The 25,474-nt window shown below is 43.4% G+C and overlaps 1 protein-coding gene across 1 annotated transcript in view; it reads left to right on the top strand.

Annotated features, from left to right (window-relative positions):
• LOC122540179 (dynein axonemal heavy chain 8-like) overlaps positions 1-25,474 on the top strand; it is a 1,258,818-nt gene that overhangs the window by 853,113 nt on the left and 380,231 nt on the right. The window contains exon 46 of the mRNA XM_087976819.1: positions 14,668-14,775. Coding sequence (XP_087832945.1) covers positions 14,668-14,775 — 108 coding nt within the window. The remainder of the gene's footprint in view (positions 1-14,667; positions 14,776-25,474) is intronic.

Genomic DNA, 25,474 nt, shown 5'->3' with positions numbered 1-25,474 from the left:
AATGACTGCAGATGCTGGAAACCAGATTCTGGATTAGTGGTGCTGGAAGAGCACAGCAGTTCAGGCAGCATCCGAGGAGCAGTAAAATTGATGTTTTGGGCAAAAGTCCTTCATCAGGAATAAGGTCTTCTGAAATAGCCTATCAAGCTAAAGGAAAGAAGGAATGAAAATGGATAGACCACCTTGTATCGACCTGAGCACTGGAAGCAACAGCGCCAAAAATAGCATACCCCTACCTACATCAGTGGAACTGAGGTAGAGATGGTCAAGAGCATCAAATTCCAGCAATTGTACTGAAGACTTGTACTCCAGATTTTGCCACTCCCCGAGCAAAGTTCTTCCAGTACCTTTACAACACTGACAAATGCCTGAACAAAGGGACTAGGTCAAGCCACAGCAAAACCCAAAACATAGCCAAACCTCGGACAAACAGTTAAAATTTCCTTCAGCATTCGGCCAGGCAAGCCACTGTAGTTGCAGCTGGTATGCGGACTTGAGTCAGCTAAAGAGACCCACGAGATTTAAATTGAACAAGAGAGCTCGTAGGCTGGTATCCAGAAGAGGTAAAAACAATGACTGCAGATGCTGGAAACCAGATTCTGGATTAGTGGTGCTGCAAGAGCACAGCAGTTCAGGCAGCATCCGAGGAGCAGTAAAATCGACGTTTCATGCAAAAGCCCTTCATCAGGTATCCAGAAGAGTGCACTTCCTGCAAAGTCCTCTTGATGAAATATCTCCTTGATGAAAGTGCTCTTGATGAAATATACACCACTATAAATGCACTTGAGACAGAATATCCTGAGGCCTTATTCATTGTAGCCAGTGACTGCCATCAAGGTAGATAAGCAGGAGGCTGGAAGAACACAGCAAGCCTGGCAGCATCAGGAGGTGGAGAAGTCAACGCTTTGGGTGTAACTTTTTTTCAGGACTGGGGGTGTGTATAAGGGGAGCTGCTGATAAAGGGGGTTGCAGGGGCAGAGTGGTGAAGTGAGAATATTTGAAGACAATTAGAGGGTACAACCTGGTTGGCCAATGGGACGAATGAATCCAGTAGGTGGCTGGAAGGAGTGGAAGGGTGGGGGAGGAGCTGAGAAGGGTGGTCAAGGGAGGGGAAGGAAGGTTATTTGATGTTGGAGAACTCAATGTTGAGTCCTCCGGGCTGTAGGCGGCCCAGGTGGAAGATGAAGTTTTGTTCCTCCAATTTGCGGTTTGGCTTGTTGTGGCAATGGTGGAAGCCAAGGATGGTCATGTCAGAAAAGGAGTGGGAAGGGGACTTAAAATAAGTGGTGACTGGGAGGTCTGGTCAGCCCCTGCGACCCCAGCTGAGATGCTTGGCGAACTGTTCCCTAAGTTTACATTTGGTCTCCCCGATGTAGAGAAGACCACATCAGGAGCATCTGATGCAGTAAACTAGGTTGGAAGAGAGGCAGGAACGTCTGGAGGGACTGTTTGGGGCCCTGGGGGATGGAGGTGAGGAGGATAGTGTACCAGCAGGTTTTGCATCTTTTCTGGTTGCAGAGGAAGGTACCTGGAGGTTCAGGGGAGTTGGTGGGGAGAGTGGCACAAACCAAGAATTGGCGAAAGAATGGTCCTTGCAGAAGGCAGAGAGGGGTAGGGAGTAGAAGATGTTCTTGGTGGGGCCTAGTTGGAGTTGGCAGAAGTGTTTAAGGATGATGTGTTGGATACGGAGACTGGTGAGGTGATAGGTGAGGACAAGGGGTCTCTATCTTTATTGTGTTTGTAGGGGGGCATTTAGAGTAGTGGAACTGGGAATGGAGGTGGTGCAGTGGAGGGCTGCCTGAATGACAGAGGAGGGAAAAACACGTTGTTTGAAATAGGTGGATGTCTGGGATGCTTGGGAATAGAATGTCTCCTCGCCCAGGCAGATGCGGCAGAGGCGGATGAATTGGGAGAACAGGATGAAAATCTTGCAGGATACTGGAGGTGTAGTCCAAGTAGTTGTCAGAGTCTGTGGTTTATAGTAAATGCCTGTCTGGAGACTGTTGCCGGAGATGGAAATGGAGAGGTTAAGAAAGATGGGTGAATATCCGAGATTGACCAAATGAATTTGAGAGCGGGATGGAAGTTGTGGGCAAAGTTAATGAACTGCTCCAATTCAGCCTGGGTGCAGGACACAGTGCATCTGGATCTTGGGGAGCAGGTAGAACTGGGCAGTGTGGGGCTGGGGGACCACTGCCCCAAGGCAGGTTTGATGGTGAACCGGGGATTTGGTGCAGAGCGAGTGGAGCGCTGCACATTTGGAGGGGATGAGGTTGGAGTGGGTGAGGGGTTTGGAGAAATTCAGGCAGCTGATGTCACCAGGCTAAACTAGTATGGCAGGGGGGTGGGAACCTGAGCTGTAATACCGGAGGCGAGAGTTGATGCAGATGAGGCAATAGCAAGACCAGCTAGTGGGAAGGATTTTCCTGGCAAGGAACCAAGGTATCAGTTAAAATGTGTTTGCTTTAACGCAAGGAGTATCAGGAATAAAAGTGACGAACTTAGAGCATGGATCAGTACCTGGTGCTATGATGTTGTGGCCATAACTGACACATGGGTTTCTCAGGGGCAGGAATAGTTGCTGGATTTTCCAGGGTTTAGAGCATTTAAAAAGAATAGGGAGGGGGGAAAAAGAGGAGGGGGTGTAGCACCACTAATCAGAGAGGGTATCACAGCTACAGAAGCTTCCATTGTCGAGGAAGATCTGCCTACCGAGTCAGTATGGGTGGAAATTAGGAACAGCAAAGGAGCAGTCACCTCGTTAGGGGTTTACTACAGGCCCCCCAATAGCAGCAGGGAGATTGAAGAAAGCATAGCTCGGCAGATTTTGGAAAAGTGTGGACGTAGTAGGGTTGTTGTAATGGGTGACTTTAACTTTCCCAATATTGATTGGAACCTCCTTCGAGCAGAAGATTTGAATGGAGCTGTTTTTGTAAGGTGTGTTCAGGAGGGTTTCCTAACTCAGTACGTTGACAGGCCGACGAGGTGAGAGGCCATTCTAGACTTGGTGCTCGGAAACGAGCCGGGGCAGGTATCAGATCTTGTGGTGGGAGAGCATTTTGGTGATAGTGACCACAACTGCCTCACATTCTACATAGCTATAGAGAAGGAGAGGACTGGGAAAATGGGAGGATATTTAATTGGGGAAGAGGAAACTATGATGCGATTAGACATGAGTTAGGAAGCATGGATTGGGAGCAGTTGTTCCATGGTAAAGGCACGATAGACATGTGGAGACTATTTAAGGAACAGTTGTTGCAAGTGATGAATAAATATGTCCCTCTGAGACAGGCAAGAAGGGGTAAGATAAAGGAACCTTGGATGACGAGAGCAGTGGAGCTTCTCGTCAAAAGGAAGAAGATAGCTTACATAAGGTGGAGGAAGCTAGGATCAAGCTCAGCTCTAGAGGATTACAGGCAGGTGAGGAAGGAGCTCAAAAATGGTCTGAGGAGAGCCAGGAGAGGGCACGAGAAAGGCTTGGCAGAACGGATTAAGGAGAACACAAAGGAATTTTACACTTGTGTGAGGAATAAGAGAATGGTCAAAGAAAGAGTAGGGCCGATCGGGGATAGCATAGGGAACTTGTGTGTGGAGTCTGAGGAGGTAGGGGAAGCCCCAAATGAGTTTTTTGCTTCTGTCTTTACGAAAGAAATGAACTTTGTAGTGAATGAAACCTTTGAAGAACAGGTGTGCATGCTGGAATGGATAGAGATAGAGGAAGCTGATGTGCTGAAAATTTTGTCAAACATTAAGATTGACAAGTCGCCAGGCCCGGACCAGATTTGTCCTCGGCTGCTTGAGAAACGAGAAATGCAATTGCTTCGCCACTTGCGAAGATCTTGGCATCCTCGCTCTCCACTGGAGTCATACCTGAGGACTGAGGAGAGGCAAATGTAATTCCTCTCTTCAAGAAAGGAAATAGGTAAATTCCCAGCAATTACAGACCAGTAAGTCTCACATCTGTCATCTGCAAGGTGTTAGAAAGGATTCTGAGGGATAGGATTTATGACCATCTGGAAGAGTATGGCTTGATTAAATGCAGTCAACACGGCTTTGTGAAGGCAGGTCATGCCTCACAAACCTTATCGAGTTCTTTGAGGATGTGACTAGAAAAGTTGATGAGGGTTGAGCTGTAGATGTGGTGTATGTGGACTTCAGTAAGGCATTTGATAAGGTTCTGCATGGTAGGCTCATTCAGAAGGTCAGGAGGAATGGGATACAGGGGAACTTAGCTGTCTGGATACAGAATTGGCTGGCCAACAGAAGACAGCGAGTGGTAGTAGAAGGAAAATATTCTGCCTGGAAGTCAGTGGTGAGTGGTGTTCCACAGAGCTCTGTCCTTGGGCCTCTACTGTTTGTAATTTTTATTAATGACTTGGATGAGGGGATTGAAGGATGGGTCAGCAAGTTTGCAGACGACACAAAGGTTGGAGGTGTCGTTGACAGTATAGAGGGCTGTTGTAGGCTGCAGCGGGACATTGACAGGATGCAGAGATGGGCTGAGAGGTGGCAGATGGAGTTCAACCTAGATAAATGTGAGGTGATGCATTTTGGAAGGTCGAATTTGAAAGCTGAGTACAAGATTAAGGATAGGATTCTTGGCAGTGTGGAGGAACAGAGGGATCTTGGTGTGCAGGTACATAGATCCCTTAAAATGGCCACCCAAGTGGACAGGGTTGTTAAGAAAGCATATGGTGTTTTGGCTTTCATTAACAGGGGGATTGAGTTTTAAGAATCGTGAGATCTTATTGCAGCTCTATAAAACTTTGGTTAGACCGCACGTGGAATACTGCGTCCAGTTCTGGTCGCCTTATTATAGGAAAGATGTGGATGCTTTGGAGAGGGTTCAGAGGAGGTTTACCAGGATGCTGCATGGAATGGAGGGCTTATCTTATGAAGAGAGGTTGACTGAGCTCGGACTTTTTTCATTGGAGAAAAGGAGGAGGAGAGGGGACCTAATTGAGGTATACAAAATAATGAGAGGCATAGATAGAGTCGATAGCCAGAGACTATTTCCCAGGGCAGAAATGGCTAACACGATGGGTCATAGTTTTAAGCTGGTTGGAGGAAAGTATAGAGGGGATGTCAGAGGCGGGTTCTTTACACAGAGAGTTGTGAGAGCATGGAATGCGTTGCCAGCAGCAATTGTGGAAACAAGGTCACTGGGGACATTTAACAGACTGCTGGACATGCATATGGTCACAGAAATGTGAGGGTGCATACATGAGGATCAATGGTCGGCACAACATCGTGAGCTGAAGGGCCTATTCTGTGCTGTACTGTTCTATGTTCTATGTTCTAGAAGCCAACCTGCATCTACACTTCTCTCTGCCTCAGAAAGGCAGGCGACATCATCAAAGATCCCTCTCACCCTGATAATAAACTCTTCCAACCTTTTCCAGGCAGAACGTAAGAACGTTAAATACACTTATCAACAGGTTCAAGAAAAGCTTCTTCCCTGCTGTTGCTAGACTTCAGGTACAGATGCTGCCTGATCCACTGTGATTTCCAGTATTTTTTGTTTTCACTTTTTATTTCTCGCTCTGTTCTATCACCCTACAATCTTTGTATGATATGATCCACCTATACTGTGTGCAAAAACAAACATTTTCACAGTACTTAGGTACATGTGACAATAATAAGTCAAATCATTTAAAAAATGCATCACTACATCTGATTTGGAAAAGTTAAATTGCTCATCAACATCCAAATCAGAACCAATAAAAATAAACATCTTGTTAAATAGTCACCCGTTTCTTTGGGAGATTGATATCAGCAGGGCCATTTCAGTGAACACAGAATCAGTCTTTATCAAAATTCACTCTGCTTTCCAACCCATATGTTTGCGCAAGATTTTACTTCAACAGAGAACCTATACTGAGGAACCATTGCTAATTTAGAGTACACCTTTGGTTTTGGTCACTTATGAGAAGCAGCTGGTTCTTTGCAGGTAGAATAAAGGAGAACCCTAAAGCTTTCTACAGGTATGTGAGGAATAAAAGGATGACTAGGGTAGAAATAAATCTTCGAGGAGAAAGTGAGGGCTGCAGATGCTGGAGATCAGAGCTGAAAATGTGTTGCTGGAAAAGCGCAGCATGTCAGGCAGCATCCAAGGAACAGGAGAATCGACGTTTCGGGCATAAGCCCAAAGATTCCTGAAGAAGGGCTTATGCCCGAAACGTCGATTCTCCTGTTCCTTGGATGCTGCCTGACCTGCTGCACTTTTCCAGCAACACATTTTCAGCTCGGGTAGAAATAAGGCCAGTCAAAGACAGAAGTGGAAAGTTGAGTGTGGGCCCTCTGGAGATCAGAGAGGTGCTAAACGAATATTTCTCATCAGTTTTCACTCAGGAAAAGCAGAATATTGTAGACGAAAAGAGTGAGATATGAGATATTAGACTAGAAAGGATTGAGGTTAGTAAGGAAGAGGGGTTATCAATTCTAAAAGGAGTGAAAGTAGACAAATCCCCTGGGCCGGTTGGGATTTACCCGAGGATCCTCTGGGAAGGTAGGGAGGAGTTTTTGGAGCCTTTGGCTTTGATCTTTGAGCCATCATCGTCTACAGGTTTAGTACCAGAGGACTGGAGGATTGCAAATGTTGTGCCCTTGTTCTAGAAGGGCCGTAGAGATGACCAGTGAGCCTTACATCTGTTGTAGGAAAAGTTTTGGAAAGGATTATAAGAGATAGAATTTATAATCATCTGACAAGCAACGATTTGATTGCAGATAGTCAACATGGTTTCGTTAAAGGCAGGTTATATCCCACAATTGAGTTTTTTTGAGAAGGTGACCAAGCATGTGGATGAGGGTAGGGCAGTTGATATGGTGTACATGGACTTCAGTTACGGCCTTTGATAAGGTTCCACATAGTAGGCTACTGGTGAAAATGCAGAAGCATGGGATTGAGGATGATTTAGCAGTTTGGATTAGAAACTGGCTTTCTGTAAGAAGGCAGTGAGTGGTGATTGATGGAAAATATTCAGCCTGGAGTTTGGTTACGAGTGGTGTGCCACAAAGATCTATTTTGGGACCACTGCTGTTTATCATTTTTATAAATGACTTAGACACAGGCATAAGTGGATGGGTTAGTAAGTTTGCAGATGGCACTAAAGTTGGTAGAGTAGTGGACAGTGTGGAAGAATGTTACAGGTTGCAGGGGGACTTGGATAAACTGCAGAATTGGGCTGAGAGTTGACAAATGGAGTTCAATGCAGATAAATGTGAGGTGATTCACTTTGGGAAGAATAACAGGAAAGCAGAATATTGCATCAATGAAAAGATTCTTGGTAGTGTGGGTGTGCTGTGGGATTTTGGAGTCCATGTACATAGATCCCTGAAAGTTACCACCCAATTGTTAGTGCTATTAAGAAGGCATACGGTGTGTTCGGTTTTATTGGTAGAGGCATTGAGTTTCAGAGCTGTAATGTCATGTTGCAACTATACAAAGCGCTAGTGCGACCGCACTTGGAATATTGTGTACAATTCTGGTCGCCCCATTACAGGAAGGCAGTGGAAGCTTTGAAAAAGGTGCAGAGGACATTTACCAGGATGTTGCCTGGACTGGAGGGGAGGTCTTCTGAGGAAAAGCTGAGAGACTTGGGTCTGTTCTCATTGGAAAGAGTAAAGCTAAGCAAGGATTTGATAGAGACATACAAGATGATCAGAGGATTAGATAGGGTAGACAGTGAAAGTCTTTTTTCCTAGGATGGTGACATCGGATTGTACGAGAGGACATAGCTACAAATTGAGGGGTGATAGATATAACGCAGATGTCAGAGGCAGGGTTCTTTACTCAGAGAGTGGTAAGGGCATGGAATGCTCTGCCTGCCAATGTAGTTAACTCAGCCACATTAGAGATATTTAAACAATCCTTGGATAAGCACATGGATGATGATGGGATAGTGTAGGGGGATGGGCTTTGATTATTTCATAGGTCGGCGCAACATCGTGTTCTGCGCTGTATTGTTCTATGTTCTAGTTCTAGAAGCCAACCTGCATCTACTTCTCTCTGCCTCAGAAAGGCAGGCGACATCATCAAAGATCCCTCTCACCCTGATAATAAACTCTTCCAACCTTTTCCAGGCAGAACGTAAGAACGTTAAATACACTTATCAACAGGTTCAAGAAAAGCTTCTTCCCTGCTGTTGCTAGACTTCAGGTACAGATGCTGCCTGATCCACTGTGATTTCCAGTATTTTTTGTTTTCACTTTTTATTTCTCGCTCTGTTCTATCACCCTACAATATTTGTATGATATGATCCACCTATACTGTTCGCAAAAACAAACATTTTCACAGTACCTAGGTACATGTGACAATAATAAGTCAAATCATTTAAAAAATGCATCACAACGTCGTGTTCTGTGCTTTATTGTTCTATGTTCTATGTTCTATGTTCAGTTGACACCAATTGTCGTAAAAGGTCCGGTCTCAAGTTCGATGGGGGATATTGGTTGAGAAAGATTCACCTAGATTGGCTCAACAGTTTTCAATTAGAAAATGGCTGCCTGAATTAAGTCCTAATTAAATACCTGGAAGTTTTTCAGGGAAGTCTTGGGACTATCAAAGTAGCTAAGGGCACCTTGCATGTTGACTAGGAATCAACTGCATGATTCTGCAAGACCAACCCAGTGCCATTTGCCTTATGGGCAAAAGTAGAGGTAGAAATGAGGAGGCTGGGTAGCAAAGGAATCATGAAATGGGAAGCACTAGTTGTACCTATTATGAAGCCTGATAGGTTGGTTCGCCTTTTTGAGGATTTTAAACAAACAGTAAACGGCTTTTCCCAGCTCGATAAATACCCAATCCCTCACCGAGAGGATTTACATACAAAGCCGGCAGGGGGACTGTCCTTCATGAACCTGGACGTGAGCCATGACTACTCACAATTGTGGTTAGATGGAGATTGCCAAAGGTATGCCACAATTAATATCTATAAAGCTCTCTACCAACATATGAGACTGTCATTTGGGGTACTGTCAGCCTATGCAATTTTTCATTTGATGATGGCAAACAAGGTCAACCCCAGGTCGCCATTTATCTAGATGAAATTCCCATAACAGGGAAGACCATTAAGGATCACTTAGAGAACTTGGACATAGTCCTTCAACATTTCTCCCAGGCAGACATACGCCTTAGAAGGGATAAATGTGAGTTTCAGGCACCCCAAGTGACCTACTTGTGTTACGGAGCCAACGAGACCTGGCAACAAGGCCTGTTGAAAAATAAAGTAAGGGTAATCAAAAGTGCCTGGTTCCCAAGTATGTATCAGAACTTAAGTCTTTCCTTGGGCCATTGCATTATTACAGAAAGTTCATACATAACATGGCCTTTATCCTGGCACCTTTGCATCAATTCTTAAAAAGGGGCCAGCCTTGGAAATGGTTGCATAGCCAAGCCATAAGTTTCAGGAAAGTGAAGAAAAAGCTATCGTTCTCTAAAGTGCTGGCATACTATGATCCCAAGTGAGATCTGGTATTGACATGCAATGCCTCTCTCTAACAGCATCGGGGTAGTATTAGCTCATAGGTGGCCCAGTGGAGAGGAGAACCCAATGGCATATTCATCTGGGACTAGATAGCGAATGGGAATCAGGAAGTTTCACCAAAACCTTTGCAGGTGTAAATTTGTAATAACGGACCACAAACACCTGCTCGGTCTAATTAAAGAGGACAAGGCACTGTTGTCCAAAGCTTCGGGCTGAATTCAGTGGTAGATTCTAATACTAAGTGTGTACAATTACAAATTGGAACACCATCAGGGAGGTCAAGTAGCAAATGCAGATGCATTGAGCCGACTCCCACTGGCAGATACACCACAGGTGGTACCGCCACAGGAAGATTCCTTAATGGTTTTAAATTTGCTGGTCACACTTCCAGTCACAGCTGATAATGTCAGACTTCGGACACAGAAAGATCCAGTCCTGGGAAGACTGAAACAACTGATAGTAATGAGGAAAACCAAAGGCCATCACAACCACAATTTAAACCTTTTTGCACCGGCTGAGACCAGATCCCAGGAGAGGATGGCATATCATTATGGGAAGCAAAAGTGCTTGTCCCAGAAAAAGATACTGGCTGAACTACATTAGGGTCATCCAGGGTTTCCAAAATGAAGGTGTTGGCAAGAATTTAAGTCTGGTGGCCAGGATTGGATGCAGACATAGCTGCATTGGTGGGGTAGTGTCTTGAGTGCTAACAAAAATTAATGTCAGTAGCTCCCCCAAATGCATAGGAATGATCAGGTAAACCATGGACTCGGTAACACGTCAACTATGTAGATCCTTTCATGCACTCAATGTTCTTAATCATTGTGGAGACCAGTCAAAGTGGCTGCTCATGCACTGAGTTCATTTGTCAAACACTGGGAAAACGATAGAAAAACTACACACATCTGTTACAATACACAGACTCCCAAAAGTGTAGGTCACAGACAACAGGCCAACGTTTACAGCAGAGAATTTGAGTATTTCCTAAAGTTGAATGGCATTTGACATATAAGCACAGCTCTATACCATCCATCATCTAATGGTGTGGCAGAAAGAGCAATCCAGACTTTGAAGCAAGTTTAAAGAGACAGCCTACAGCTTCACTGGACAGCAGATTATCCTAGTTCCTATTTGATTATAGGACCACTTCTCATGCAACTACGGGATCGCTCAAGAAAAATTACTAATGCAACAAAGGCTCCTCACCAGGTTATATCTGATCTTTACAGACCTAACAGGGAGGGTGTCATGGCATCAGGAACCTCAGTGTCAGTCAGAAGACTCTGTTAAGTGAGAGACACAGTTTACTTCAGGGAGCAAAGTTTGTGTAGGAACCCCGTGAATGGTCTGCATAGGTAAGAGGCATAGTCAATGTGAGGTCACGTTGAGTGATGTATAAAATTCAGGAAGGTGCAACAGTGCTGAGCAAGCATGTGGACCATATGAAAGCTGCAAACTCTCAAATGGTGTGGGAGAGAAACATACCCAGTTCTTCAACAGCCTTTCTAACTGTTAGAAAGCCTATGATTCTCCCTCTTTATAAAGCGTTACCTTGGATTCTGAGATGGACATGGCAGATATCGCTGCCTTAATGCTATTGCCGCCTGAAAAAGAGAATGAATTTCTTCTGAGACGCTCCAGGTGCAAGAGGCCAGCTACTGCATATTATATGCCACCATTACCAGAGTCAGAGTTGGAAGAACCTGACCTGGTGCTAGACCAGGACAAAGTGAGGACTGCAGATGCTGAAGAGTCTGAGTCGTGCTGGAAAAAGCACAGCAGGTCAGGCAGCATCCAAAGAGCAGGAGAATCGACATTTTGTGCATGTGCCCTTCATCAGAAAATGTCCCAGGAGAAGCTACAAAAAAAAATCTAGCCTGCATCCTCAGACTCAGATGGTGAGGGATGTCATTATTATCGCAAGGTCAGCAAGTGAACATCATACACAATGAGTTTCCTGATTGGGGCTGTTAATCTGGTCCAATCAGGGAACCCTGGATGACAGATAAGCACAGGTGTGTCAGACATCCTGTGCAATCTGAGTGTCAAACGTTCTCCATGTGTAAATGAAGGATGACTTGGTGATGGGATACTGGCCTCTGTGGAGTAATTTGCTTTGCAAGTAACAATACCAGACTCTAAAAATATTGACAGGTAATCATACAGTAATAATTTACCATATGGTTTTTTTGCTGTTTTCTGTTACAGCCACCAGGATTGTAATTTTCTATTTGAAAAAAAATGCTTAATCTTGAAACTTCAACTTTATGAGATCAATCTCTGCTGCTATGATATGATACCTGGACTTCAGCGGTTAAGTTTGTGATGATGCTGCCCCTTTAACAGGATTATGTTGTCCTTGTCTTTTTCAAAATGGGCCTGTAAAGGCAGAGGTTCTGGTATGTCTGGAAATGACTGCTTGGAAACAGTAGCAGGGGAGTGCCAGATCTCCCAGTTCAGGTTTTCTTTTCTGGTTTAGTTTAGTTTTTTTTAGCAGGGAGTCAAAAATAAACAAACTGCTGGGGACCTAGAGAAGCAGCTATAATGAAAATAGGTTCCATGCTTCAACAAAGGTCTTGCCTCTGAAATCTCTCTGAAATCACTCCTGCATGTAAGAACCTGTGTTTGAATCTACTGTTTGCCAAGGTGTGTGTTTGTGGGATGTTGCAGGGATTGGAACAGTACTATCGCTAAGTTGCAACAGAGTCGGTTGGGTTATCAAATAAGTTACGTTATTCTAAATTCTGTTCTTTTTTTTTGTTCTTGTTTCATCTGTATGTTTAAATAAATTCTGCTTTGTTTATATCTGAGTGGTTTGATCAGCTGCATCACTCCTGGAATATCGACTTGACATCTGCCTAAAATGTTACAGTGTGAGCTACCTTCTAAAATGTTTTAAGTGAGTTCTGATGAGATATTGTACAAATTAGGCTTTTCTTCTCTGGTTGAGAATTTAGAAGATCAAGGGATATCTGATCAAAGTTTTCAAGATTTTAACAGGAAAGGACAGGGTTGATAAAGATAAACTATTTCTACTGGTTGGCGATTCTGGAATGAGGTGAGCAAAGTCTAAAACTTAGGGCCAGACCATTCAGAACAGTTGTTAGGAAGCACTTCTACACACAAAGGGTAGGAGAGGATTGCAATCTCTCTGACAAATGGCAGTTGATGCTAGCTCAGTTGTTATTTTGAAATCTGTGGCAGATGAATTTTTATAAGCAAAGTTATTAAGGGTTATGGGCTAAAAGCAACTATATGTAGTTTGCACACAGATCAGCCATGATCTAATTGAATGGTGGAATAGGCTTAAAGGGCTGAACGGCCTACTCCTGTCCTTAATTTTTTATATACTCTGCACAATACCAGATCACTAGTAGGTTATGAAGAAACCAGAGCCACTCATTACTTGGAATACATTTATTAATAGAATGAAACATTGCAGGTATACATCTCTGGGCACTGCTCTGTTCCTATGTTTTGATACTCTTTTGATAATTAAATAAAGCCAATTAAATCAAATTAACCAATTTAAAAATAAATGTCTCTTACAGGAGCACTGTAACAAAAATCAAATGTTCAAAGCAACTTTAACTGAAATGCAGTTTCTGGTTGAGTTAATGCATTCCAGCCTTCCAGTGCCCACAGATTTTGGAAGACCTCAATACTCTTGCTCTGAATGTGTTCAATGTCACACGATAAAGTTAACAAGGTGGAGATAGCGTCTCGGGAATGAAATTCATGGCTGGTACCAAACGCAATATTTCCGTTTTTTATATACAGAACTAGAAAGAATTTCTGCTCATCCCCTAAGGCAGTTTGACAAATCAGTGTCAGTGAAGGGTTTGAGATTGGTTGTTTGGAGGCAGCATGATGGAGAACATGATGTTATGTTCTCAGATGATATCACTGAGGAAGAGCATTTTGACAAGGATCAAGAGTAGAGCTTTTGTGCAGGAGGAGGAAGAGCAACAATTTCAAATGATTCTGTACCCATTACTGAATAGATAAGCAAGTGCATGAATCACAGACGTTTGGTCTATAGGTGCAACAGGTAATTAAAAAGGCAAATGAAATGTTGTCCTCCATTCCTGAAGGGATTGAGTTTAAAAGTAGGGAGGTTATGTTGCAGCTATAGAGTGCTGGTGAGGCAAAACCTGGACTACTGCTTACAGTTTTGGTCTCCTTACTTGAGAAAGGATATACTGGCACTGAAGGGGTTGCAGAGGAGGTTCACAAGGTTGATTCCAGAGTTGAGAGGTTGGCTTATGAGGAGAGACTGAGTAGACTGGGATTATATTCATTGGAATTCAGAAGAATGAATAGAATAGATAAAATAGAGGTAGAGAGGATGTTTCCACTGGCAGGTGAAACGAGGACAAGAGGGCATTGCCTCAAAATTAGGGAATCCAGATTTATGATCAAATTGAGAAGGAACCTTTTCACCCATTGGGTTATGAATCTGGAATTCCCTGCCCAGTCAAGTAGTTGAGGCTTCCTCAGTAAATGGATTCTAAAGCCAAGAGAGATGCTCTTTTGAACAGGGTGATGGTGAGAGGGCAGGTAAGTGCAGCTGAGGCCACAAAAAGATAGTCCATGATCATATTGAATGGCGGAGCAGGCTGAAGAGCCAGACTGCCTACTCCTGCTCCTGGTTCTCATATTCTTATGCTCTCATATTTTAACTGTAGTTCTGAAGAGCTGGATGATACAAGATTCACACTAGTTGAGGATGGTGCGTTCAAAAGTGTCAAAAGTAAGATACACATCAAGAATAACTATAGGGAATAGTTTGCCACAATCCGCAGTGACCATGCACGCTGAAGGGAACATTATTGAGCAAATAACTGAGCCTGCTTCAACTGCCTAAACCATTTGAGAGCAGCTTTGCAACACATAATGATTTCCAAGTAATCATCCCCAGTAGAAGTCTGCTTGCCATCAAAATATCTATATTCTCTCAAAAAATCAGATGACTCAAATTTAACATCAGATTCAGATTTAGAGATCTTAATTACATAACCTACCTATATGCAGCTCTACATTATTGTGTTATGAGTTCAACAGATATTCAGATTTGTGTGTATGTTTGCTCAATTGTTAGCCTCAAATATATCTACATATTTTTACTCCATTTGAATATGAAGCACAGTTCTTATGTAGCATTTATTTTTAATTTTTGCAGATCATTATAAGGGTCAAGCTTGCCAGTGTCGGATTTTTGGAGAATGTATTGCTGGCTCAGAAATTCTTCGTACTTTACAAGCTCTGTGAAGAACAACTCACTAAGCAGGTATGTATAGACCAAGAGCAAATGTATCAGAACGGAATCCCGATTTTCTTTACTGTAATAATGAAATATTCAATATTACATCGAATAAACCCTGGCATTCACATTCACAATCTTAACTCTTTATCAGTCAGCTTTACCATTAAACTCTTTCAAAAAGTTTGAAACGTGTTGTAAATGATGGAAGTTGAAGAGAAAACTAGATGTCAGCATAGATGTGTGACAGTTCATTTCAGGGCCTTTGAAATAAAAATCAAATCCTGTTATTATTATAAAATAAAATAGATAAAAACAGAAACATTAAATTCAGAATGAAAATAATGTTTACAGAAACGTATTCAATCCGATGCGATTGGTGCCTTTTTTGATTTTTTTTGGTTCCCTCTGTTGCTGAAAGTCCTTGCGGAATCTCAAGGTGGTCTCCAAATCTCCTGCACTGTTGATATTTCTTAATAAGTGTTGAGAGAAACTCTAAATTACAATATGTATGACTAAGTAATGATAAGCCCTGACTTTATACGAAACAGAGAGCCAGAATGACTTCATAATATATTGACTTACTGAGCTAACTTTGTAATGATGTGGAGATGCTGGTGTTGGACTGGGGTGTACAAAGTTAAAAATCACACACTCCAGGTTCTATTCCGACAGGTTTAATTGGAAGCACTAGCTTTCGGAGCGCTGGTCTTTCATCAGTTGGTTGTGGATTATGAGATCATAAGACACAGAATTTATAGCAAAAGTTTACAGTGTGATATAACTGAAATTATATATTGAAAAAGACCTGGATTGTTTGTTAAGTCTCTCATCTTTTGGAATGACCATGTTGGTTTCAGATTTTTCATGTGTAAATCACAAAACTTTTTTACAAGTTACATTCTCAATTGAACTTTGGCAATTGGTGTCATGTCAGCCCAGATTATGCACTCTTTAAGATTAGAATCAGTCTGACCATTGTGGCACATGATTTGGAGATGCCGGTGTTGGACTGGGGTGTACAAAGTTAAAAATCACACAACACCAGGTTATAGTCCAACAGGTTTAATTGGAAGCACACTAGCTTTCGGAGCATCGCTCCTTCATCAGGTGATAGTGGAGGACACAATCCTAAAACACAGAATTTATAGCAAAAATTTACAGTGTGATGTAACTGAAATTATACATTGAAAAATACCTTGATTGTCTGTTGAGTCTTTCATCTGTTTGAATACCATGATAGTTTCACTTCTTTCATGTGCAAGGATGCCCTGGGGGTACATTTGGGAAACCGAGCAAAGGCTACAACAAAGGATGAATGGGCAACGCACAACAATCAACAGACAGGAATGTTCCCTCCCAGTTGGGGAACACTTCAGTGGTCTCCAGGACATTCGACCTCGGACTTTCAGGTGACCATCCTCCAAGGCAGACTTCGGGACAGGCAGCAGCAAAAACTGGCCGAGCAGAGGCTGATAGCTAAGTTCAGTACCCATAGGGAGGGCCTCAGCCAGGACCTTGGGTTCATGTCACATTAGCTGACCACCATTGCACTATACGTAAACACAGACACTCCAATACACAGACACTCTCTCTCACACACACACAGGCACTCCTATACACACATACACACAGACACATATATACACAGACACCCACACACACCCTTACAGACACACACACTCCCACACTCACACAGGCATCCTCTCAGAGACTTAGACCACTCTACACTCATGCACGCACACATACACTCTCTCTCACAGACTCTCACAACCCTCCAACCCACATATATATTTTGTGGGGTGAATTTGTACTTGCAGAGTTACATTGTACTTTGCTCAAAAACTGCAAGAATTCATGTAAAACTATGAGCTCAAAAACTGCATGAATTCAAGTAAAACTCTGTTATCTCACTTTTTAGATTAGAATCAATCTAAACATCATGACATAGACAGAGAACACAGGGGCCTAACACCTTTTATTACTGATGAAGGGCTTTTGCCCGAAACGTCGATTTCAAAGCTTCTTGGATGCTGCCTGAACTGCTGTGCTCTTCCAGCACCACTAATCCAGAACCTTCAACATATTGTCTCGCTATCACCCATTGTTACAGCTAACCTGAGAATGCAACTTTTTAAAAAAAGTTTTTGTGATTTACACAGAAAGAAATGAAACTATCATGGTATTCAAACAGATGAAAGACTCAACAGACTACTACCGTATTCACAAACATCCATCCCCTTCCCCACCAAGGCTCATTAGACAACACTGTCAAACTCAGAACTACTTCTGTCTTGAAGGAAATCATCAGCAAATACATGGGAGCACCATAACCTGCAAGTTTCCTTCCAAGCTACTCACTATTCTGACTTTGAAATCTATCACAAATATTCCTGGAATTCTCTGTCAAAAAGAATTGTGGGTCTCCTTAAATAAACTGCATTTGTTTAATCAACACCAGCTTCTCAAAGATAACTAAGGCTGGACAATAAATGTTGATCCAACCAGAGATGCCTTATTCACTGAATGAATAAAGAAACAACCAGATTTACCCATGTGATATATGACCCTCAATGTGATGAACATTTATTTATTTTTATTTTTGACAGCAACTTTTGATGTAGTGCCTTGTCAGATGTCTTCTGAAATTAAATCTACAGACTCTCCTTTATTCATTGCATATGTTATTAAGACCATAAGACATAGGAGCAGAAGTAAAGCCATTCAGCTCATCGAGTCCACTCCGCTATTCAATCATGGCTGATGGGCATTTCAACTCCATTCTCCCCGTAGCCCTTAATTCCTTGTGACATCAAGAATTTATCAATCTCTGCCTTGAAGACATTTAGCGTCCCAGCCTCCACGGCACTCTGCAGCAATGACTTCCACAGGCCCACCACTCTCTGGCTGAAGAAATGTCTCCGCATTTCTGTTCTGAATTTACCCCCTCTAATTCTAGGGCTGTGTCCACGGGTCCTCGTCTCCTCGCCTAACGGAAACAATTTCCTAGCTTCCACCCTCTCCAAGTCATGTATTATCTTGAAAGTTTCTATTAGATCTCGCCTTAATTTTCTAAACTCCAATGAAAATCCCAGGATCCTCAGCCGTTCCTCATATGTTAGACCTACCATTCCAGGGATCATCCGTGTGAATCTCCGCTGGACACGCTCCAGTGCCGGTATGTCCTTCCTGAGGTGGGGACCAAAACTGGACACACTATGGTCGGCACAGTGGTTAGCACTTCTGCCTCACAGCGCCCGAGACCCGGGTTCAATTCCCGCCTCAGGCGACTGACTGTGTGGAGTTTGCACTTTCTCCCTGTGTCTGCGCGGGTTTCCTCCGAGTGCTCCGGTTTCCTCCCACAGTCCAAAGATGTGCAGGTCAGGTGAATTGGCCATGCTAAGTTGCCCGTAGTGTTACGTAAGGGGTAAGGGGTAAATGTAGGGGTATGGGTGGGTTACGCTTCGGCGGGTTTGTGTGGACTTGTCGGGCCGAAGGCCCTGTTTCCACACTGTAATGTAATCTAATCTAAAAAATGGGGCCTAACCAGAGCTTTATAAAGTCTCAGTAGCACAACGGTGCTTTTATATTCCAACCCTCTTGAGATAAATGACAACATTGCATTCCTTCAGGAATTCTAAAAACTGATTAAACATAATTGCCCTTTCACAAAACCTTGCTGAAACTTTCCAATTACCTTGAGTTTTACAACATGCCGAGCTATACCCTACTTAATGATTAATTCTTACTCTTTCCCCACAATGATGTTGAGCTAATATTCTATAGTTTCCTAATTATTAGCCTCTGTCACTTCTTGAATAATATTTGCTACTTTCTAGTCTGATGGAATCTTTTCAGAATCTAGCAAATTTTAGAAAATTAACACCAATGCCTCAATCACATCATGAGCTACCTTTTTTAAGACCTTCAGATATGTCCATAGAACGTAGAACAGTACAGCACAGAACAGGCCCTTCAGCCCACGATGTTGTGCTGACCATTGATCCTCATGTAAGGTAAACCTAATGTACAAACCCTCAAATTTCTGTGACCATATGCATGTCCTGCAGTCTCTTAAATATCCCAATGACCTCGCTTCCAAAACTGGCAACGAATTCTATGCTCTCACAACTCTCTGTGTAAAGAACCCATCCATCTTAACCCTGAGACTTATTGTTATCACATGTACATCTAAGTACAGTGAAAAGTTTGTTTTGTGAGCAGTACAGTCAAATCATAACAAACAAGGACATATGGATTATAGGGTGCTTAGACAGAATGAGGCATACAAAATTACAGCTGCACAGGAGGTGCACAAAAACCCAAGTAACATTAGATTTGAAATTAGAGAGGTCTGTTCAGCAGAGAAGAAGCTATTTTTGAACCTGTTGGTTGAACCTATGAACTCAAGTCTCCATCAGTTTCCTCAGAGCTACTTTCCGATGGTTGTAATTTCCACCTCTTGATTTTATTAATTATTAGTGGAATGTTTGCTGTGACTTGTATAGTGTAGGCAGAAGCAAAATATTCATTAATTTCATTCACCATTTCCCTTATTTTTGACTATTAACTCCCCAGTCTCACACTCACTTCATTCACACTCTCTGTTTTTAAATGCATGTAAAAACTCTTGTTACTTGCTTTTCCATTTCTAGCTATCTTCTTTTTAAGCACTAATTTCTATTGTGAAGGCTGATTAATCTTTCAGTCATTCTTTCCAATTTTTTACACTCTACCCTGTCATTTGACCTTCCACTCATCTTTGCTCAATTATATGTTTATTTCCTTCAGATGGTATTTTCCCTAACATCTTTATTTAGCAATAAATACTGGTTCCTCTCCTGAATTTTTTCTTTTAAGTATGAATTAACCTATTCTGACTATTTGAAATATCCCCTTAAATATCTGTCACTGCTTCTCTCTTGGTTCGCATGGTGGCTCAGTGGTTCGCACTGCTGCCTCACAGCAGTAGGGTCCCAGGTTCAATTCCAGCCTTGGGCGACTGTCTGTGTGGAGTTTGCACATTCTCCCTGTGTCTATGTGGTTTCCTCCCACAGTCCAAAGATGTGCAGGTTAGGGGGAATTGGCCATGCTAAATTGCCTGTAGTGTTAGGTGCATTAGTCAGAGGGAAATGGATCTGGGTGGGTTACTCTTTGGAGGGTCGGTGTGGACTGGTTGGGCTGAAGGGCCTGTTTCCACACTGTAGGGAATCTAATAATCTAGTTTACAGCCTTGTTTCCAAATTGACTTCAGCTAGTTCACCTTTCATGTTAAAATTCCAGTTTTAGACTGACTTTTCTTCCTTTTAAACTGAATGTAAAATTCAATCATTTTGGTGGTTGCTGCTTTCTAATTGAGCCTTTACTTTAAGATCTTTGGTTCATCCTGACACATTGTGCAATACCAAGTTGAATATAACTAGTTCTTCGATTGGTTGAGATCATGGTATTTGAAAAGTTATCTTGAAAGCTCCACATCCAGGCTACCATTGCCAACCTGATTTATTTTCTGTTTATATATAAATGAAAATGGCTCATGCTTATCACTGCTCATTATCACAAGAATCCAAGATTTATTTTTGCATTTTTTATCCTTCATTATAGTTACTGTTAGGAGACCTGCACACCATGTCTAATTGAGACTTCTTTCCCCTACTATTCTTCATCTCTAGCTAAACCAACTCTCCAGCCTGATCTCCTGAATGAAGGACACCTCTAAATCTTGTATCTCTTCCCCGTCATTGCTGAGCCATGCTGTCGGTCCATTTTCGTCTCATTCTCTATTAGGTATTAGAGTCATATCCTAAACTAATCTAGTCCCATTTGCCAGCACTTGGTCCATATCCCTCTAAACCCTTCCTATTATCCTAGAATGTCACATATCTCTTAATATTAGGGCACAGTCCTTTTTTATAATGCAGCTGCCTATACATAATGGCTATTAGCTCATATTTGTTTACTTCAAAGTGTGATTTGCATGCAAGTGTTGTGCAGTTCTGTAGTACTGAAACTGCTGCTTTCAGAGCTCCCACCTCTGGCCTTGCTGTGGGCCCTCCACATTTTCCATGGCTGTGATAATGTCAATGTTTATGCTGGAGCTACCATCCAAATCAATTGCTACATCACATTGACCTGGGTAAGTGGATTTTGGTTTTTCCCTCTTTGCCTTAAAGTCCTTCAAAATCTTCTGAGGTTCTTTCCTACCTTTCAGAGCCTTCTTGCTTTGTTGCCTTATGTTTAAAGTTTTCTGTGTTTCTGTCCTGGACTGTGAAGTCTTCTTGCTTTTCTCCTGCACTTCATAGATTGTGATCTGACATCAAATCCTGAAGTTTCCATTGCTGCTATCTTCCACTATGCTTTCTGGTATGCTTTATATCAACATTGCTGTTAACATTCTTAGATACATATCCTGAACATGTCTGAGTGTGGATTTCTACAATTACACTCTGAGAGATTGCTAGATTAAGTCAAAAATTGCACACCAGGTTATAATTCAACAGGTTTATTTGGAAGCACTAGCTTTTGAAGCTCTGCTCTTTTATCAGGTGGTTGTCACCAGCTATAGAAGCAGCTCTCCGAAAGCTAGTGCTTCTAAATAAACCTGTGAACTATAATCTGGTGTTGTGTGATTTTAACTTTTTCCACCCCAATCCAATACTGACTCGTCCACATCATTAACTAGATTACCACTCCTCTTGGTCTCTAAAATCCTTTGTTTTTGCATATCCCAGAGTAATGCAGTCTAACACTTGTCAGTGCAGTGACTGTCTTTTATTTACATCTATACATTACAGGTTACTGAATCCAGTTCTCTGTCTTTCTGTCTCAAGCTTCTCTCAACTTTCCACTCTGATCATTATTGAAAGTGGCAGGACAGGTGGAGATAGCAGTTAAGAAAGCATACAGGTGTTTTATTAATAGTAGCATAGAGTACAAGTTCAAGAAGATGATGATGAATCTGTATAAGACACTTATTAGACCTCAAATTGAGTTTTGTGTACAGTTCTGGGTGCCATTTTTTCAGAAAGGTGTGAACACATCAGAAAGAGTTCAGAAACAATTTGAAGAACGGTTCCAGAAATGAGAAACTTCAGTTATGAGGATAGATTGAAGAAATTGAGAATATTCTCTTCGGAGAGAAAAAGCTGAAAGGAAATTTGATAGAGGTTTTCAAAATCGTGATAGATAATGGATAGCGTAGGGAGTTGTTCCTGCAAGCAAAAGAAACAAGTGAGCATAGATTTAAAGTGATGTGTGAACAAAGCAAAGACGATGTGAGAAAAACCTTTTTCACACAGTGAGTATGTGTATGGAATGCACTGCCTGGAAATACAGTGATGGGAGGTTCAATGAACTCCAAGATGGCAGCTCGTTTGCTTTTGTCTGCTTTTTCTTACTTTGTGTTTCTTTCTTTTTTGCTTTTGCTATTTTCTTTTCCCTTTCGTTTAAAGTCTTTTTTTTTTGGTGAGGCATTGCTGACATGCCCAGCCTTAGAATGTTACAAGATTCAGCAATCAGAGGCAGCGAACAGGTTTGCCCAACTATATCCAACAAGGGACCTGGTGACCAGACACTGCGAGTGGGCTCTGTCCGAGCATGTTCTGAGATCGAGCGAGGGATGTGGTGACCAAAGGCTGTGAGTGGGCCCTGCCTGAGCACATTTCGGGATACAGCGAGTGACCTGGCAACCAGAGGCTGCGAGTGGGCCCTGCCTGAGCACATTCCGGGATCCAGGAGGGACCTGGCGACCAGAGGCTCTGAGTGGGCTCTGCCTGATCACATTCCGGGATCTATCAAGGGACCTGGCAACCAGAGGCTGTGGGTGGGCACTGCCTGAACACGTTCCAGGATCCAGCAAGGGACGTGGTGACCAGAGGCTGCGTGTGGGCCCTGCCTGAACACGTTCCAGGATCCAGCGAGGGACGTGATGACCAGAGGCTGTGTGTGGGCCCTGCCTGAGCACTTTCCAGGATCCAGCAAGGGACGTGGTGACCAGAGGCTGCGTGTGGGCCCTGCCAGAGCACGTTCCAGGATCCAGCAAGGGACATGGTGACCAGAGGCTGCGAATGGGCCTTGCCTGAGCATGTTCCAGGATTCAGCGAGGGATGTGCTGACCAGAGGCTGCGTGTGGGCCCTGCCAGAGCACGTTCCAGGATCCAGCAAGGGACATGGTGACCAGAGGCTGCGAATGGGCCTTGCCTGAGCATGTTCCAGGATTCAGCGAGGGACGTGCTGACTAGAGGCTGCAAGTGGGCCTGCCTGAGCATGTTCCAGGATCGAGCGGGGGATCCGGCGACCAGAGGCTGCAAGTGGGCCCTGCCCAAGCACGTGCCGGAATCCTGCGAGGGATCTGGTGATCAAAGGATGCAAGTGAGCCCTGCCTGAGCATGTTCCAGGATTCAGCAAGGGACGTGATGACCAGAGGCTGCGAGTGAGCCCTGCCAGAGCACGTTCCAGGATCCAGCAAGGGACATGGTGACCAGAGGCTGCGAATGGGCCTTGCCTGAGCATGTTCCAGGATTCAGCGAGGGACGTGCTGACTAGAGGCTGCAAGTGGGCCTGCCTGAGCATGTTCCAGGATCGAGCGAGGGATCCGGCGACCAGAGGCTGCAAGTGGGCCCTGCCCAAGCACGTGCCGGAATCCTGCGAGGGATCTGGTGATCAAAGGATGCAAGTGAGCCCTGCCTGAGCATGTTCCAGGATTCAGCAAGGGACGTGATGACCAGAGGCTGCGAGTGAGCCCTGCCTGAGCATGTTCCAGGATCGAGCGAGGGATCCAGTGACCAGAGGCTGCGAGTGGGCCCTGTCCTAGCACATTCCGGGATCCAGCGAGGGATCTGAGACTAGTGGCTGTGAGTGGACCCTGTCTGAGCACGTTCCAGGATCCAGTAAAGGACCTGGTGACCAGAGGTTGCAAGTGGGCCCGGCCCGAGCACGTTCCAGGATTCAGCGAGGGACGTGGTGACCAGAGGCTGCGAATGCGCCCTGATTGAGCATGTTCCAGGATCGAGTGAGTGACCTAGTGACCAGAGGTTGCGATGTTGTGCCGACCACTGATCCACATGTATGCACATAAAATGTCTGTGACCATATGCATGTCCAGTAGTCTCTTAAATGTCCCCAATGACCTTGCTTCCACAACTGCTGCTGGCAACGCATTCCACGCACTCACAACTCTCTGTGTAAAGAAGCCACCTCTGACATCCCCTCTATACTTTCCTCCAACCAGCTTAAAACTATGACCCCTCGTGTTAGTCATTTCTGCCCTGGGAAATAGTCTCTGGCTATCGACTCTATCTATGCCTCTCATTATCTTGTATACCTCAATTAGGTCCCCTCTCCTCCTCCTTTTCTCCAATGAAAAAAGTCTGAGCTCAGTCAACCTCTCTTCATAAAATAAGCCCTCCAGTCCAGGCAGCATCCTGGTAAACCTCCTCTGAACCCTCTCCAAAGCATCCACATCTTTCCTATAATAGGGCGACCAGAACTGGACGCAGTATTCCAAGTGCGGTCTAACCAAAGTTTTATAGAGCTGCAATGAGATCTCACGATTCTTAAACTCAATCCCCCTGTTAATGAAAGCCAAAACACCATATGCTTTCTTAACAACCCTGTCCACTTGGGTGGCCATTTTAAGGGATCTATGTACTTGCACACCAAGATCCCTCTGTTCCTCCGCACTACCAAGAATCCTATCCTTAATCCTGTACTCAGCTTTCAAATTCGACCTTCCAAAATGCATCACCGCATATTTATCCAGGTTGAACTCCATCTGCCACCTCTCAGCCCATCTCTGCATCCTGTCAATGTCCCGCTGCAGCCTACAACAGCCCTCTATACTGTCAACGACACCTCCAACCTTTGTGTCGTCTGCAAACTTGCTGACCCATCCTTCAATCCCCTCATCCAAGTCATTAATAAAAATTACTAACAGTAGAGGCCCAAGGACAGAGCCCTGTGGAACACCACTCACCACTGACTTCCAGGCAGAATATTTTCCTTCTACTACCACTCGCTGTCTTCTGTTGGCCAGCCAATTCTGTATCCAGACAGCTAAGTTCCCCTTTATCCCATTCCTCCTGACCTTCTGATTGAGCCGACCATAGGGAACCTTATCAAATGCCTTGCTGAAGATACACATGACAATAAATAAGTCAAGTCAAATCATTTGAGGCATTCAAGAGGCCATTGGGGAAAAGCAGGAGATTAGCACGAGGTAAGGAGGCTCATCTGAAGATTTGATGCAGGTATGATGAGCTGATTTGCCTCATTCTGTACCGTGACACTTCTGTTATTCTGTGAATTATGTCACCCCTTCCCTGATGCTGGAATTTGAAAGTTAATTGTGCATTTTATCTAAGCATTATTATATTTACCAAATGAAAAGCAATGACATGAATGACTTCTTTCTTCACTGTAACACCTCTGTGGTCTCTCCTTTTGATGTCAGACTAACCTCATTAGTTACAAATCACACAACACCAGATTATAGTCCAACAGGTTTAATTGGAAGCACTAGTTTTCGGAGCACCGCTCCTTCATCAGGTGATAGTGGAGGACACAATTCTAAAACACAGAATTTATAGCAAAAATTTATAGTGTGATGTGACTGAAATTATATATTGAAAAATACCTTGATTGTCTGTTGAGTCTTTCACCTGTTCGAATACCATGATAGTTTCACTTCTTTCATGTGTAAATCACAAAACCCTTTTTTAAAAAGTTG

Source organism: Chiloscyllium plagiosum, unplaced genomic scaffold (assembly GCF_037043375.1).
Source record: "Chiloscyllium plagiosum isolate Xiang-an unplaced genomic scaffold, Cpla_swu_hap1 HiC_scaffold_3, whole genome shotgun sequence".
NCBI lineage: Eukaryota > Metazoa > Chordata > Chondrichthyes > Orectolobiformes > Hemiscylliidae > Chiloscyllium > Chiloscyllium plagiosum.
Note: the sequence above shows the minus strand (reverse complement) of the source record. Positions and strands in the feature narration are given on the sequence as shown.